This window comes from Scyliorhinus canicula, chromosome 16, assembly GCF_902713615.1.
Source record: "Scyliorhinus canicula chromosome 16, sScyCan1.1, whole genome shotgun sequence".
In the NCBI taxonomy this organism is placed as follows: domain Eukaryota; kingdom Metazoa; phylum Chordata; class Chondrichthyes; order Carcharhiniformes; family Scyliorhinidae; genus Scyliorhinus; species Scyliorhinus canicula.
In genome coordinates, this window is record NC_052161.1 from 114,281,359 (window position 1) to 114,294,437 (window position 13,079).

Here is a 13,079-nt window from a genome sequence, read left to right on the forward strand (position 1 = left end):
ACCCTCCCCTCCCTCGCCCCTCCCTCGCACCCTCCCTCGCACCCTCCCGCGCACCCTCCTCGCACCCTCCTCGCACCCTCCCTCGCACCCGCCCTCGCACCCTCCTCGCACCCCCTCGCACCCTCCCTCGACCCTCCCTCGCACCCTCCCTCCCCGCACCCTCCCTCGCACCGCCCCTCCCCCTCCCTCGCTCCCTCCCTCGCACCCTCCCTCGCACCCTCCCTCGCACCCTCCCTCGCCCCTCCCTCTCACCCTCCTCGCACCCATCCCTCGCACCCTCCCTCGCACCCTCCCTCGCACCCTCCCTCGCACCTCCCTCGCACCCTCCCTCGCACCCCTCCCTCGCACCCTCCCTCGCACCCTCCCTCGCACCCTCCCTCGCACCCTCCCTCGCACCCTCCCTCGCACCCTCCCTCGCACCCTCCCTCGCACCCTCCCTCCCTCGCACCCTCCCTCCCTCGCACCCCTCCCCCCTCGCACCCTCCCTCCCTCGCACCCTCCCTCCCTCGCACCCTCCCCTCCCTCGCACCCTCCCTCCCTCGCACCCTCCCTCCCTCGCACCCTCCCTCCCTCGCACCCGCCCTCCCTCGCACCCTCCCTCCCTCGCACCCTCCCTCCCTCGCACCCTCCCTCCCTCGCACCCTCCCTCCCTCGCACCCTCCCTCCCTCGCACCCCTCCCTCCCTCGCACCCTCCCTCCCTCGCACCCTCCCTCCCTCCCACCCTCCCTCCCTCGCACCCTCCCTCCCTCGCAACCCTCCCTCCTCCTCGCACACCTCCCTCCCTCGCACCCCTCCCCCTCCCTCGCACCCTCCCTCCCTCGCACCCTCCCTCCCTCGCACCCTCCCCCCCTCGCACCCTCCCTCCCTCGCACCCTCCCTCCCTCGCACCCTCCCTCCCTCGCAACCCTCCCTCCCTCGCACCCTCCTCCCTCGCACCCTCCCTCCCTCGCACCCTCCCTCCCCTCGCACCCTCCCTCCCTCGCACCCTCCCTCCCTCGCACCCTCCCTCCCTCGCACCCTCTCCCTCCCTCGCACCCACTCCCTCCCTCGCACCCTCCCTCCCTCGGACACGCTCCCTCCCTCGCACCCTCCCTCCCTCGCACCCTCCCTCCCTCGCACCCTCCCTCCCTCGCACCCTCCCTCCCGCACCCTCCCTCCCTCGCACCCTCCCCTCCCTCGCACCCTCCCTCCCTCGCACCCTCCCTCCCTCGCACACCTCCCTCCCTCGCACCCTCCCTCCCTCGCACCCTCCCTCCCTCGCACCCTCCCTCCCTCGCACCCCCTCCCCTCGCCACCCTCCCTCCCTCGCACCCTCCCTCCCTCGCACCCTCCCTCCCTCGCACCCTCCCTCCCTCGCACCCTCCCTCCCTCGCACCCTCCCTCCCTCGCACCCTCCCTCCCTCGCACCCTCCCTCCCCTCGCACCCTTCCCTCCCTCGCACCCTCCCTCCCTCGCACCCTCCCTCCCTCGCACCCTCCCTCCCTCGCACCCTCCCTCCCTCGCACCCTCCCTCATTCCCTCCCTCTTTCATTCCCTCCCTCCTTCATTCCCCTCCCTCCTTCACTCCCTCCCTCCTTCACTCCCTCCTTCCTTCATTCCCTCTCTCATTCCCTCCCTCCCTCTCTCATTCCCTCCCTCCCTCTCTCATTCCCTCCCTCCCTCTCTCATTCACTCCCTCCCTCTCTCGTTCATTCCCTCTCTCGTTCATTCCCTCTCTCGTTCATTCCCTCTCTCGTTCATTCCCTCTCTCGTTCATTCCCTCTCTCGTTCATTCCCTCTCTCGTTCATTCCCTCTCTCGTTCATTCCCTCTCTCGTTCATTCCCTCCCTCGTTCATTCCCTCCCTCGTTCATTCCCTCCCTCGTTCATTCCCTCCCTCGTTCATTCCCTCCCTCGTTCATTCCCTCCCTCGTGCATTCCCTCCCTCGTGCATTCCCTCCCTCGTGCATTCCCTCCCTCGTGCATTCCCTCCCTCGTGCATTCCCTCCCTCGTGCATTCCCTCCCTCGTGCATTCCCTCCCTCGTGCATTCCCTCCCTCGTGCATTCCCTCCCTCGTGCATTCCCTCCCTCGTGCATTCCCTCCTCGTGCATTCCCTCCCTCGTGCATTCCCGCCCTCGTGCATTCCCTCCCTCGTGCATTCCCTCCCTCGTGCATTCCCTCCCTCGTGCATTCCCTCCCTCGTGCATTCCCTCCCTCGTGCATTCCCTCCCTCGTGCATTCCCTCCCTCGTGCATTCCCTCCCTCGTGCATTCCCTCACTTCCTCGTTCCCTCACCCTTTTTCTTCCTTTTTTCTCATTTTGCTCCTTTGGATTCCTGAAAATCCATCTGGATAATTAATGATCCGAAAACAATGCTCTGAATGCCTCCTGCAGAATTTGGATGTGTTTGTTCAAAAGCTTTGCTCAGACCTGTACATTCTGCAGACATTGAAAAGCAGGGTGCCTGTATATTTAACTGCAGTCAGCTGAGATTAGCTCAGGAAACTGTGGTGACGCACAGTGAGGAAATTAGCAGGGACATGCCTGGACTCAGAATCAGACTGTGCATTGGAATGTGGTTGGAGGGAACAAGCCAGAGACAAGGAGATGGACAGGTCCCTCTGATGGGGAGGCATCAAATAGTGTGTGCACACGTGTGTGAGTGTATACGTGTGTGTGCGCGTGTGTGTGTGTGCACACGTGTGTGTGTGTGTGTGTGTGTGTGTGTGTGTGTGTGTGTGCGTGCATGCACACATGTGTCCTTGTGAGCATGTGCCTATGTGCACACGCGCTTATGTCTTTTGGTGCGCACGTGTGTCCGCACGCTTTGTGTGTGTGTGTGTGTGTGCGCACGTATGTGCACGCGTGTCTGTGTGGTCATGGGTAAAAGGAGGGAAGCACCAATTTTGGATGTGTTAGGGGACAAATATGATCAATAATTTCCTGTTGTCTGGTGTTACTGTGGGCGGTGGATGTGTTTTGGCATGGGAGATATCTGCTCCAACAGCTTCTGTTGAAATCCGCCCACTGCAACCCGACCTCCAGTCCCCCCCAACAGTCAGTCACCCTCCTGGTATTCTTTTTAAATATACCTCGCTCAGAATGTAGGTGAGAGCTGAGCCAAAGACAGCAGCAAGCCTAAGGGCAACAGCAGAGAAGCTCAGGTAAATGAAGGGGTGGGTTCGGTGACTCCATGGTTGTGTTTTAGGAGCCTATGGTTTGTAAGATGAGGTGGAGACCGAGGGGACTAAGTGAGGAATACCACTGTTCCTGAGGCCTGGTGTGATATGAAAACTACTTCCGTGTTGCATGAGCAATTAGCAATTCCCAGAAATTCACTCAGGGTTGTGATATTCGCACAGGCCTGGACGTCAATTAAACCAATGTATTTTGGGACTAGGTAGATTGTTAGATCATTGTTCTGTTATTACTTCATATATTCATCTTTTCCTCTTGTTATTAATAAATAGTTTGTTAGTTTAATTCACTTATGTTGCGACCCCATGTTGTCATGTGCGAGTACCTTTAAGAAATGAGTGCTTAAGAAATGTACCTTTAAGAAATGGGTGCTTATTACTGCAGTGAGGTCAGAGAGTGGGTGGAGCTCGGCTGTCTGTCAGCTTTTTACTTTTGTTTTAGTCTGTTTGCTGCAGGGTGTGTTTTAGTTTCATTTTCAGAGCTGGATAGCTGCAGCCACAGCCAGAAGGTGTATTAGAGTCTCTCTGTTATCTAAAGACTGCAAATCGATCCTGGTGATTTAAAACTAATAACAGTAATGACTTTAACCTGATGTGCTTCTGTTGAAAGGTGTTTTAAGTCTTATGGATGTTAAAAGGAAAGCTTAAAGGATTACTTAGTGTTGTATTCTTTGGGGGTTGTATTTGAATTGATGGTTGCTAAGATGTTCACTGTATGTTTTAAAAAGGTTAACTTGAGTTTATAGAATAAACATTGTTTTGCTTTAAAGAATACTTTTCCATTTCTGCTGTACCACACCTGTAGAGTGGGCCATGTGCTCCCCATACCACAATCTATTAAAAGTTGTGGGTCAGGTGAACTCCATGATACACTTTGGGGTTCTCTAAACCCTGGCCCATAACAGTGTCAAGAGGGGCCGGAATTGACCACGCGCTCACCCACAGTCATGACAATAATTAATTAACCAATAATTTTTAACTTATCAAGATTTTGCCCCTAGACTTCTGCAATGTGTTGCAGACACCGGATTTATAAGTTTAAAAATGTTAACAATCTACCTAATCCCAAAACCCACCCTCCACCCAGACACACAAGACAGACACACACGACTGGGACGGAGGGGGAAAGGGTTAAACATTTTGGAAAGTCTAATGCAGGTAGGGGATATATAGTGAATGGTAGAACCCTCAAGAGTATTGACAGTCAGAGAGATCTTGGTGTACAGGCCCACAGGTCACTGAAAGGGGCAACACAGGTGGAGAAGGTAGTCAAGAATGCATACGGCATGCTTGCCTTCACTGGCCGGGGCATTGAGTATAAAAATTGGCAAGTCATGTTGCAGCTGTATAGAACCTTAGGCCTTGGAGTGTAGTGTTCAATTCTGGTCGCCACACTACTAGAAGGATGTGGAGGCTTTGGAGAGGGTGCAGCAGAGATTTACCAGGATGTTGCCCGGTATGGAGGGCATTAGCTATGAGGAGCAGTTGAATAAACTCGGTTTGTTCTCACTGGAACGACGGAGGTTGAGGGGCGACCTGATAGAGGTGTACAAAATTATGAGGGGGATAGACTGAGTGGATAGGCAGAGACTTTTTCCCACAGTAGAGGGGTCAATTACTCGGGGGCATAGGTTTAAGGTGCGAGAGGCAAGGTTTAGAGGAGATGTACGAGGCATGTTTTTTTACACAGAGGGTAGTGGGTGCCTGGAACTCGCTGCCGGAGGAGGCGATGGAAGCAGGGACGATAGTGACATTTAAGGGGCATCTTGACACATACATGAATAGGATGGGAATAGAGGGATACGGACCCAGGAAGTGTAGAAGATTTTAGTTTAGACGGGCAGCATGGTCAGCGCAGGCTTGGAGGGCTGAAGGGCCTGTTCCTGTGCTGTACTTTTCTTTGTTCTTTGAAAAAGGGATTAATAGTTACGAGATTGTTCTTTGCTGCCGACGTAGCTCTTTGTAGCCAGCAATCTCCTAATCATGTATCTAATCTGAAAATGTAGGTTGCAGAAAGTTCTTTAAATCAGCAGGCAGAGAGAAAGATTTAAAACCTGCCTCGTGCCTGGATCTCTTCCCAAAACATGGCACTCTTCACAAGATTCTCCTTCCTCCTGGAACTTTCTGTCTGGCCCCACCAATCACAAGCCCCAATAGGAAATTGTACATTTCCCAATTGGCTGCTAGCCAAGTCTATCAAATCATCATCACCGGTTCTACCACAGAACCTAAAGGGAATGTCTTGGCTTGGCCCATCATGATGGTGGATTTCAACTCTGCCTAAAATCTGTAGGTTAAACAGAAATGCCAGATGGCGTAGCAACGTTGTAGCAGCTTAGCCAGAAGGCAGGCAGTAGGGTGGGGATAAACAGGAGAACACAGGGCAGACGAAAAGGGTTTTACAATATCTTAACAAGAAGAAGCTATAACTTGAGTGGGAACTGCATTGAGTTCTCAGCCTCGATGCAGTGAGGACACACGCTGAAGGAAGATTGTGTGGGGCCGGTCGGGTAAATTGCTTGAAAAGACGGCAATGTTCTGGCAGATTGATAGGGATCTGCACAGCACATCCCCAAAGTGTGTTGTTCAGATGCTAAAAGCTTGTCTGGAATGTGAGGGCAATATGAGATGAACAGGTTGGGGCTCCACACTGAAATTGGACCTAATTGGAGTCTTCAAACTCATGAAGAGGTTTGATCAGATTAACAGGGAGAAATGGTTTCCACTCGTGGTGGAGTCCATAAGTTGTGCCATCGATATTGGATAATGATTAATTGGTCCAGTGGGGAATTCAGGAGAATCATCTTATGCATGGGGTGGCGAGGAACTCGCTACGGCAGGGAGTGGTTGAGGGGAATGGTATAGGATGCACTTAAGGGGAAGATAGACACATGTATGACAAAGTTTGTGTTGATAGGTGAGATGGGTGGCGTGGTAACACAATGGTTAGCACTGTTGCTTCACAGCGCCCAGGTCCCAGGTTCAATTCCCAGCTTGGGTCACTGTCTGTGCAGAGTCTGCACGTTCTCCCCGTGTCTGCGTGGGTTTCCTCCGGGTGCTCCGGTTTCCTCCCACAAGTCCTGAAAGACGTGCTGTTGGGTAATTTGGACATTCTGAATTCTCCCTCCCTGTACCCGAACAGGCGCCGTAATGTGACGACTAGGGGCATTTCACAGTAACTTCGTTGAATGTTACTGTGAGCCTACTTGTGACAATAAAGATTATTATTATTATATGAAGAAGGGTGGGCGGAGGCTCAAGTTTAGCATAAACATCCATATAGGTCAGCTGTTGTGGGGCCGAATGGCCCTGCTCCTGCGCTGTGTAATTCCATGTGGGTCTCACAGGAAAGGTTATTCAGTGAGGAGGTTGACCAGCCCTGTGGCCCGGCCCAGCCCCTCACACAGCCTCTGGCCTTTTTGATGTGGTTTATCTTTGACTCTGGCAGGTATGATGCTGGGAAGGACGGATTCATCGACCTAATGGAACTGAAACTAATGATGGAGAAACTGGAAGCTCCACAGACTCACCTCGGACTGAAGAATATGATCAAGGAGGTGGATGAGGATTTTGATGGAAAACTCAGCTTCCGAGAGGTAATTGGGTGCATTGGAAACTGAGGGAGGTTCACACAGTAAGCTCATATTCGTAGAGAATGCTTAATACAGATATACGCAAATGTCAATTATCAAACACGCGACAGGACAAGGCTTTCTTTGGGCAAGTTACATTATTAGAGCACGTTAAACCATCAGTCAGCTTCAACCAACTAGGGTTAACCCTCATCTATGAGTACTCCTGGGTTAGTTAATGTGATATACAGGTCCTAGTTACTGGGTTAGTTAATGTGATATACCGGTCCTAGTTACTGGGTTAGTTAATGTGATATACCGGTCCTAGTTACTGGGTTAGTTAATGTGATATACAGGTCCTAGTTACTGAGTTAAGCTCCAGTTACTGTGCTGGTTTACATGATGTACCAGCCCCAGTTACTGAATCGGTTAATGTGATGTACAGGCCCTGGTTATTGAGTTAGTTAACTTGATCTATAGGGCCTGATTACTGGTTTAGTTAATGTGATCTACAGGCATCAGTTACTGAGTTAGTTAATGTGATGTACAAGTCCCAGTTACTGGGTTAGTTAATGTGATGAATGGGCCCCTATTACTGAGCTAGTTTACTTATTTTAGAGGCACCAGTTACTGAGCTAGTTAACATGATGTACAGGCCCCGATTACTGGGTTAGTTAACATGATGTACACGCCCCAGTCACTTGGTTAGTTAACATGATGTCGAGAGCCCGGTTCCTGGGTTAGTTAAAGTGATGTACAGGCCCCAGTTACTGGGGTAGTTAACGTGAAATACAGGCCCCGGTTACTAGGTTAGTTAATGTGATGTACAGGCCCTGGTTACTGAGTCAGTTAATGTGATCTGCAGGCCCATGTTAATGGGTTAGTTAGTGTGATGTACAAGCCCCAGTTACTGGGTTAGTTAACGTGATGTACTGGCCCCATTTACTGGGTTAATTAATGTGATATACAGGTCCTAGATACTGGGTTAGTTAATGTGATGTCTGGTTATTGTACTGGGCTAGTTTAAATGATGTACAGGCCCCAGTTACTGGGTTAGTTAACATGATCTACAGGCCCCAGTTACTAGGTTAGTTAATGTGATATACAAGCCCCGGTTACAGGGTTAGTTAATTTGATGTACGGACCCAGGTTACTGAGTTAGTTAATGTGATGTATATGCTCCGGTTTCTGAGTTCGTTGTTTTAAAAAGTAAGTTTAGAGAACCCAATTCTTTTTATCCAATTAAGGGGCAATTTTGCATGGCTAATCCACCTAGCCTGCACATCTGTAGGTTGTGGGGGTGAGACCCACGCAAACCCAGAGAGAATGACCCGGGGCTGGGATCGAGCCCGGGTCCTCGGCGCCATGAGGCAGCAGTGCTAACCACTGTGCCACCATGCCGTCCCAGTTACTGAGTTAGTTAATGTGATGTTCAAGCCCCGGATACTGAGTTAGTTAATGTGATGTACAAGCCCCGGTCACTGAGTTAGTTAATGTGATGTACAAGCCCCGGTCACTGAGTTAGTTAATGTGATGTACAAGCCCCGGCCACTGAGTTAGTTAATGTGATGTACACGCCCCGGTTACTGAGTTAGTTAATGTGATGTACAAGTCCTGGTCACTGAGTTAGTTAATGTGATGTACAAGCCCCGGTTACTGAGTTAGTTAATGTGATGTACAAGTCCTGGTCACTGAGTTAGTTAATGTGATGTACAAGCCCCGGTTACTGAGTTAGTTAATGTGATGTACAAGCCCCGGTTACTGAGTTAGTTAATGTGATGTACAAGCCCTGGTCACTGAGTTAGTTAATGTGATGGAGAAGCATTGGTTACTGGGTTGGTTAGCGTGATGTCTGGCCTTGATTACTGGGTTAATTGATGTATGGTGTACAACAGCAACTTGCACACCAACAGCATTTCTAATGGCAAGGCGGGATGGGGGTGAGCGGAGGCCAGGCTAGTGAAGGAGAGATTCAAACCGATTCCCTAAACCTGGCCAAAGACATTGGGCTTCAAAGAATGTGAGTGAGGTGATAAGATTGGGGTTTAGGAAGGCAGTTCCCAAGAGCGCACAAACTATTTAGCTCTTCCCAGCTTCCTCGGTGTATTGCCCTTAATTTATTCCAGTTTAAAGGGGCAGTTCTATCTCCATGGGGTGAGCAGTCCATGTGGTGCAGGTACACTCATGGTGCTGTTATGGTGCGAGTTCCAGGACGTTGGCCTGTTTTGTGAAGGCAGTGTGAGTGGAACAATCTGTTCAGTAAACATATCTTGGATTCTTGGCAGCCCGAACCGTGTCATTCTGTTTAAAACAGAATAATTTTCAATAGTGGTGACAGAAAGTGGCTGCGACATTATGTTGTTCACTGTAACAATGTCCCTACTATCGCCCCCCCCCCCCCCCCCCCCCCCCCATCATCAAGGTTAACTTCCGTTTGGTTGTGTTAAAAGCATGGGGGGGGACGGGGAGGGGGAGTTGCGGCCAGTGGCCATTTGGGTCGTACCTGTGACATCAAACCCAACACCGGAATGTGGCGACTAGGGGCTTTTCACAGTCACTTAATTTGAAGCCTACTTGAAATGAAATGAAAATCGCTTATTGTCACGAGTAGGCTTCAATGAAGTTACTGTGAAAAGCCCCTAGTCGCCACATTCCGGCGCCTGTCCGGGGAGGCTGGTACGGGAATCGAACCGTGCTGCTGGCCTGCTTGGCCTGCTTTAAAAGCCAGCGATTTAGCCCAGTGAGCTAAATCAGCCCCTTGTGACAATAAGCGATTTTCATTTCATTTCACAATGGAGTGGAGAAATCTCCAGGAAATGGCATGAATTCCCAGAGAGGGAGACTGGGGGGTGGGTGGGGGGGGGGGGGGGGGGGGGGTCCACCTGACTCTGTGCTTAAGGCACCCTCTCCTGGTCACTTTGAAAACTGCACCAGCCTGTGCCAAAGTTTTAACACATTTTTGTGTGTCCTGTTTCGTGCTTTTAAAAAAAAACTTTTGAACTGACCCAGCAATTTGAATTTGGCATCGTAAATAATATCTGCAAAAATAGGAACTGAGTGCTTTTGAAGTTTGAATTATCTGATGATTTAAGTTTGGTATTCTCATGGAGGATGTTGCAGTAGAGCTGTATTCTAATTGTAATCCGGTAGCCTCATCTGGGAGGTACACATGGGGAGGTCGTCTTAGAACAACATAGGAGAGGACTGGAGTGACTCGCTGGAAACAGATTTATAAACCATCTCCTGACTTCACCAGTCTTTCTTTTTCATACGTTCATGGGATCTAGGCATCCTTTTATTGCCCATCCCTAATTGCCCTTAAGAAAACCACCACCGGGAGCCATTTTTAGAGTCAACTGGAGGGACATTTGTGAACCAGGTGGGTTATTATGGCGATGGTTTCATGGTCATCATTAGACTTTTAATTCCAGATTTATTTTTTCATTCAACTTGAATTTCTGCCATGGTAGGATTTGAACCCAGGTCCCCAGAGCAGTACCTCCTGGATTACTAGTCCAGTGACAATACCACTAGGCCACCACCCTCTCTTTCTCTCTCCATTGCATTGTGGCCACCCAGGGAACACTAGGCTGGATTACTGTCACCTTGCTTTGTCCATTCAGCTGTAACAGAGCCTCCCTGCTCCCTGCTCCTGGACAGACACTGACTTCCTGTTCCCGTGTTCCCCTTCAACAGTTCCTGCTGATTTTCCGAAAAGCGGCTGCAGGAGAGTTGGCCGAGGACAGCGGTTTGCACGTTCTGGCCCAGTTGTCCGAGATCGATGTCTCCACGGAGGGGGTGAAAGGAGCCAAAACCTTCTTTGAAGCCAAAGTAAGTACGGCCACAGTTTGATAGCTTGTGTCAATTTCAGGGTTTGTATCAAAGTGCGTTGCGTTTACAGCATGGAAAACAGGCCATTGGGCCCAACTGACCTATTCTGGTCTTTGTGCGCGCCACACAATCCTGCTCACTACCGTACAGCATCTCATCCCATCTGTATATCCTTCTAGTCCTTTCTCCCTCATGTTTACTTACAAACGGGGAGCGGGACTAGGCGTTCAGCCTCTCCAGCCTGCTCTGCCATTTAATAAGATCATGGCTGATCTAGCAGTAACCTTAAATCTGCATCCCGCCCACTCCCAATAACCTCACTCCCGATACCTATCCTCTATCCTCTTTCCCCCCCCCCCCCCCCCCCCCCCCCCCGTACCCTCACCCCCACCTTGCTGACCAAGAATCTATCCATCGCTGCCTTAAAATTATTCAAAGACTCTGGGCGCAATTTACTGGCAGCATCCCGCCGGAATGGGGACGGGATGTGGCCGGACACTGTCCCGCATGGTACAGTGAGTTTAAAAACCCACTTGCTGTGTTAATCTAACTGCCCCACCCGGCATCTATCGGCCTCGCTGACCCCAGCTGGGTGCTGGTCAGCACTGCTCCCCACAAACAGGGACCAGGCACAGCGGCGCTTGGGTTGGGGGAGGGGTCCCAGGTGATTGGCTACTGGTCAGGCTGGCACCTTGGCACGGCTGGTGCCACCCAGGCACCTTGGTACTGCCAATCCAGCACCCTTGTAGTGTCACCTGGGCACCCTGGCTGTGCAAGGCTGGCATTGCCAAGGTGCCAGGTTGGAATATAGCTCACACCAGGGATTGGGCCTGGAGATGCCCTGCGGGGGGAGGGGGTTGCGTCTGGGGGGTAGAGATGGTGCCCTGATCTCTTCCTGCACTGAGGCGCTCCGCTTGGCAGGCGTTTACCTGCCAGGGGTCGGGTAAAGAAGTGTCGTTCGTGGTCATTAGCGCCAGGAACGACCCCTCCATTCCCACCCAAACGGACTCTTTTCTTTTTTTTTTAGTTAAATTGTGTCTTCTGCTTCACCACCTTTGCAGGAGGAGAGTTTCAAAGACACTCAACCCTCTGTGTGAGAGAGAGAGAGAGCTGCACCTCATCTCTGTCTTAAATTACCCCTTATTTTTAAAGTGACCCCTAGTTCTAGATTCTCCCACTAGAGGGAGCATTCTCTCCACATCCGCCCTGTCAAGACCCCCTCAGGATTTTATCTGTTTTTTTTAGCGTGGCCAATCCACCTAACCTACACATCTTTGGGTTGTGGGGGTGAGAGCCACGCAGACACGGGGAAAATGTGCAAACTCCACACGGACAGTGACCCAGAGCTGGGATAGAACCCTGGTCCTCAGCGCCACAGTCCCAGTGCTAACCACTGCGCCACATGCCGCCCCTCCCCCCTCCCGGATTTTATATGTTTTAATCAAGTCCCCTCTTACTCTTCTAAACTCCAGTGGGTGCAAGCCTAGCCTGTCCAGTCTTTCCTCATAAGGCAACCCGCCCATTCCAGGTGTGACTCCAGTAAACCGTCTCTGAATTGCTTCCAACTCAATTACATCCTTCCTTAAATAAGGCGGCCAATACTGTGCACAATAGAACATAGAACAGTACACTCCAGATGTGGTCTGACCTGTGCCCTGTACAACTGAAGCATGACCTCCCTATTTCTGTAGAGAGCCCAGTGGCCTGATACAATGCTATAAATATAATGTATTAGAAATAGCTGGTTTATTTACCCAGTTGGATATTTTAAAGACGTGGATTGAGGTGTTCCCTCGGTGTGTGGGCTGCGCTCAGCACGAAGCAGCTCCGGTACTCTGGTGACGGAGGGCCCTGGCGGTCATCGCACTTTGATCTGATGATGAAAGGTGCGTTTCCTCCGCAGCTTATGGCCATCAGTGATGCGAATCGATTCGAGCAGGAGATCAAGGAGGAACAGGAGGAAAAGAAGAAGCAGGCTGAGCAGAAAAAGCAGAAGCAGGCGGCCTTCAAGGAGCTGCAGTCAGCATTCAAGTAAAGCCATATTCCCGCCGGGAATGCACGGCGGGCGGAGGGGGGGGGGGGGGGGGGTTTCGGGGTCACGGGGTGTTGGTGGCATCAGAGAATCCTGCTTCTAATCCTCCCGAATCTTAGCAAAGACAGAGGAGACCGACTAATTGAATTTTTAAAGAAGGGGGTGGTGGAAAGAGTGGATTTCCGAGTAGACCTGAGGTGACCATAATGACCAACTCAGGTGGACAGAGCTGTCGGTCAGTTCTAGTTACTCTTCCCCCTAGAGGCCCATTCTACTCGGGGACTTTACCTTTTGCGATAATACATACTCATTATTGGGATGGTGCTGGCAATGAGGCAATCCCAACCAATGTGTTTTTTTAATTGCATCGAGTGAAGATATCCCCCAGGGGGATGGGATCCATGTACATTGAGCTCCCAACGGCCAGCTCACAGAACTGAACTGAGCAATGTTGACTCTTTTCGCA

General features: G+C 51.4%; 1 protein-coding gene across 1 annotated transcript in view; it reads left to right on the forward strand.

Moving 5' to 3' along the window:
* Positions 1-12,663, forward strand: part of efhd2 (EF-hand domain family, member D2) — a 33,104-nt gene extending 20,441 nt beyond the window's left edge. Inside the window, exons 2-4 of the mRNA XM_038821698.1 lie at positions 6,627-6,774; positions 10,447-10,581; positions 12,485-12,663. Coding sequence (XP_038677626.1) covers positions 6,627-6,774; positions 10,447-10,581; positions 12,485-12,616 — 415 coding nt within the window. The 3' untranslated portion in view covers positions 12,617-12,663. The remainder of the gene's footprint in view (positions 1-6,626; positions 6,775-10,446; positions 10,582-12,484) is intronic.
* Positions 12,664-13,079: the final 416 nt, after the last annotated feature.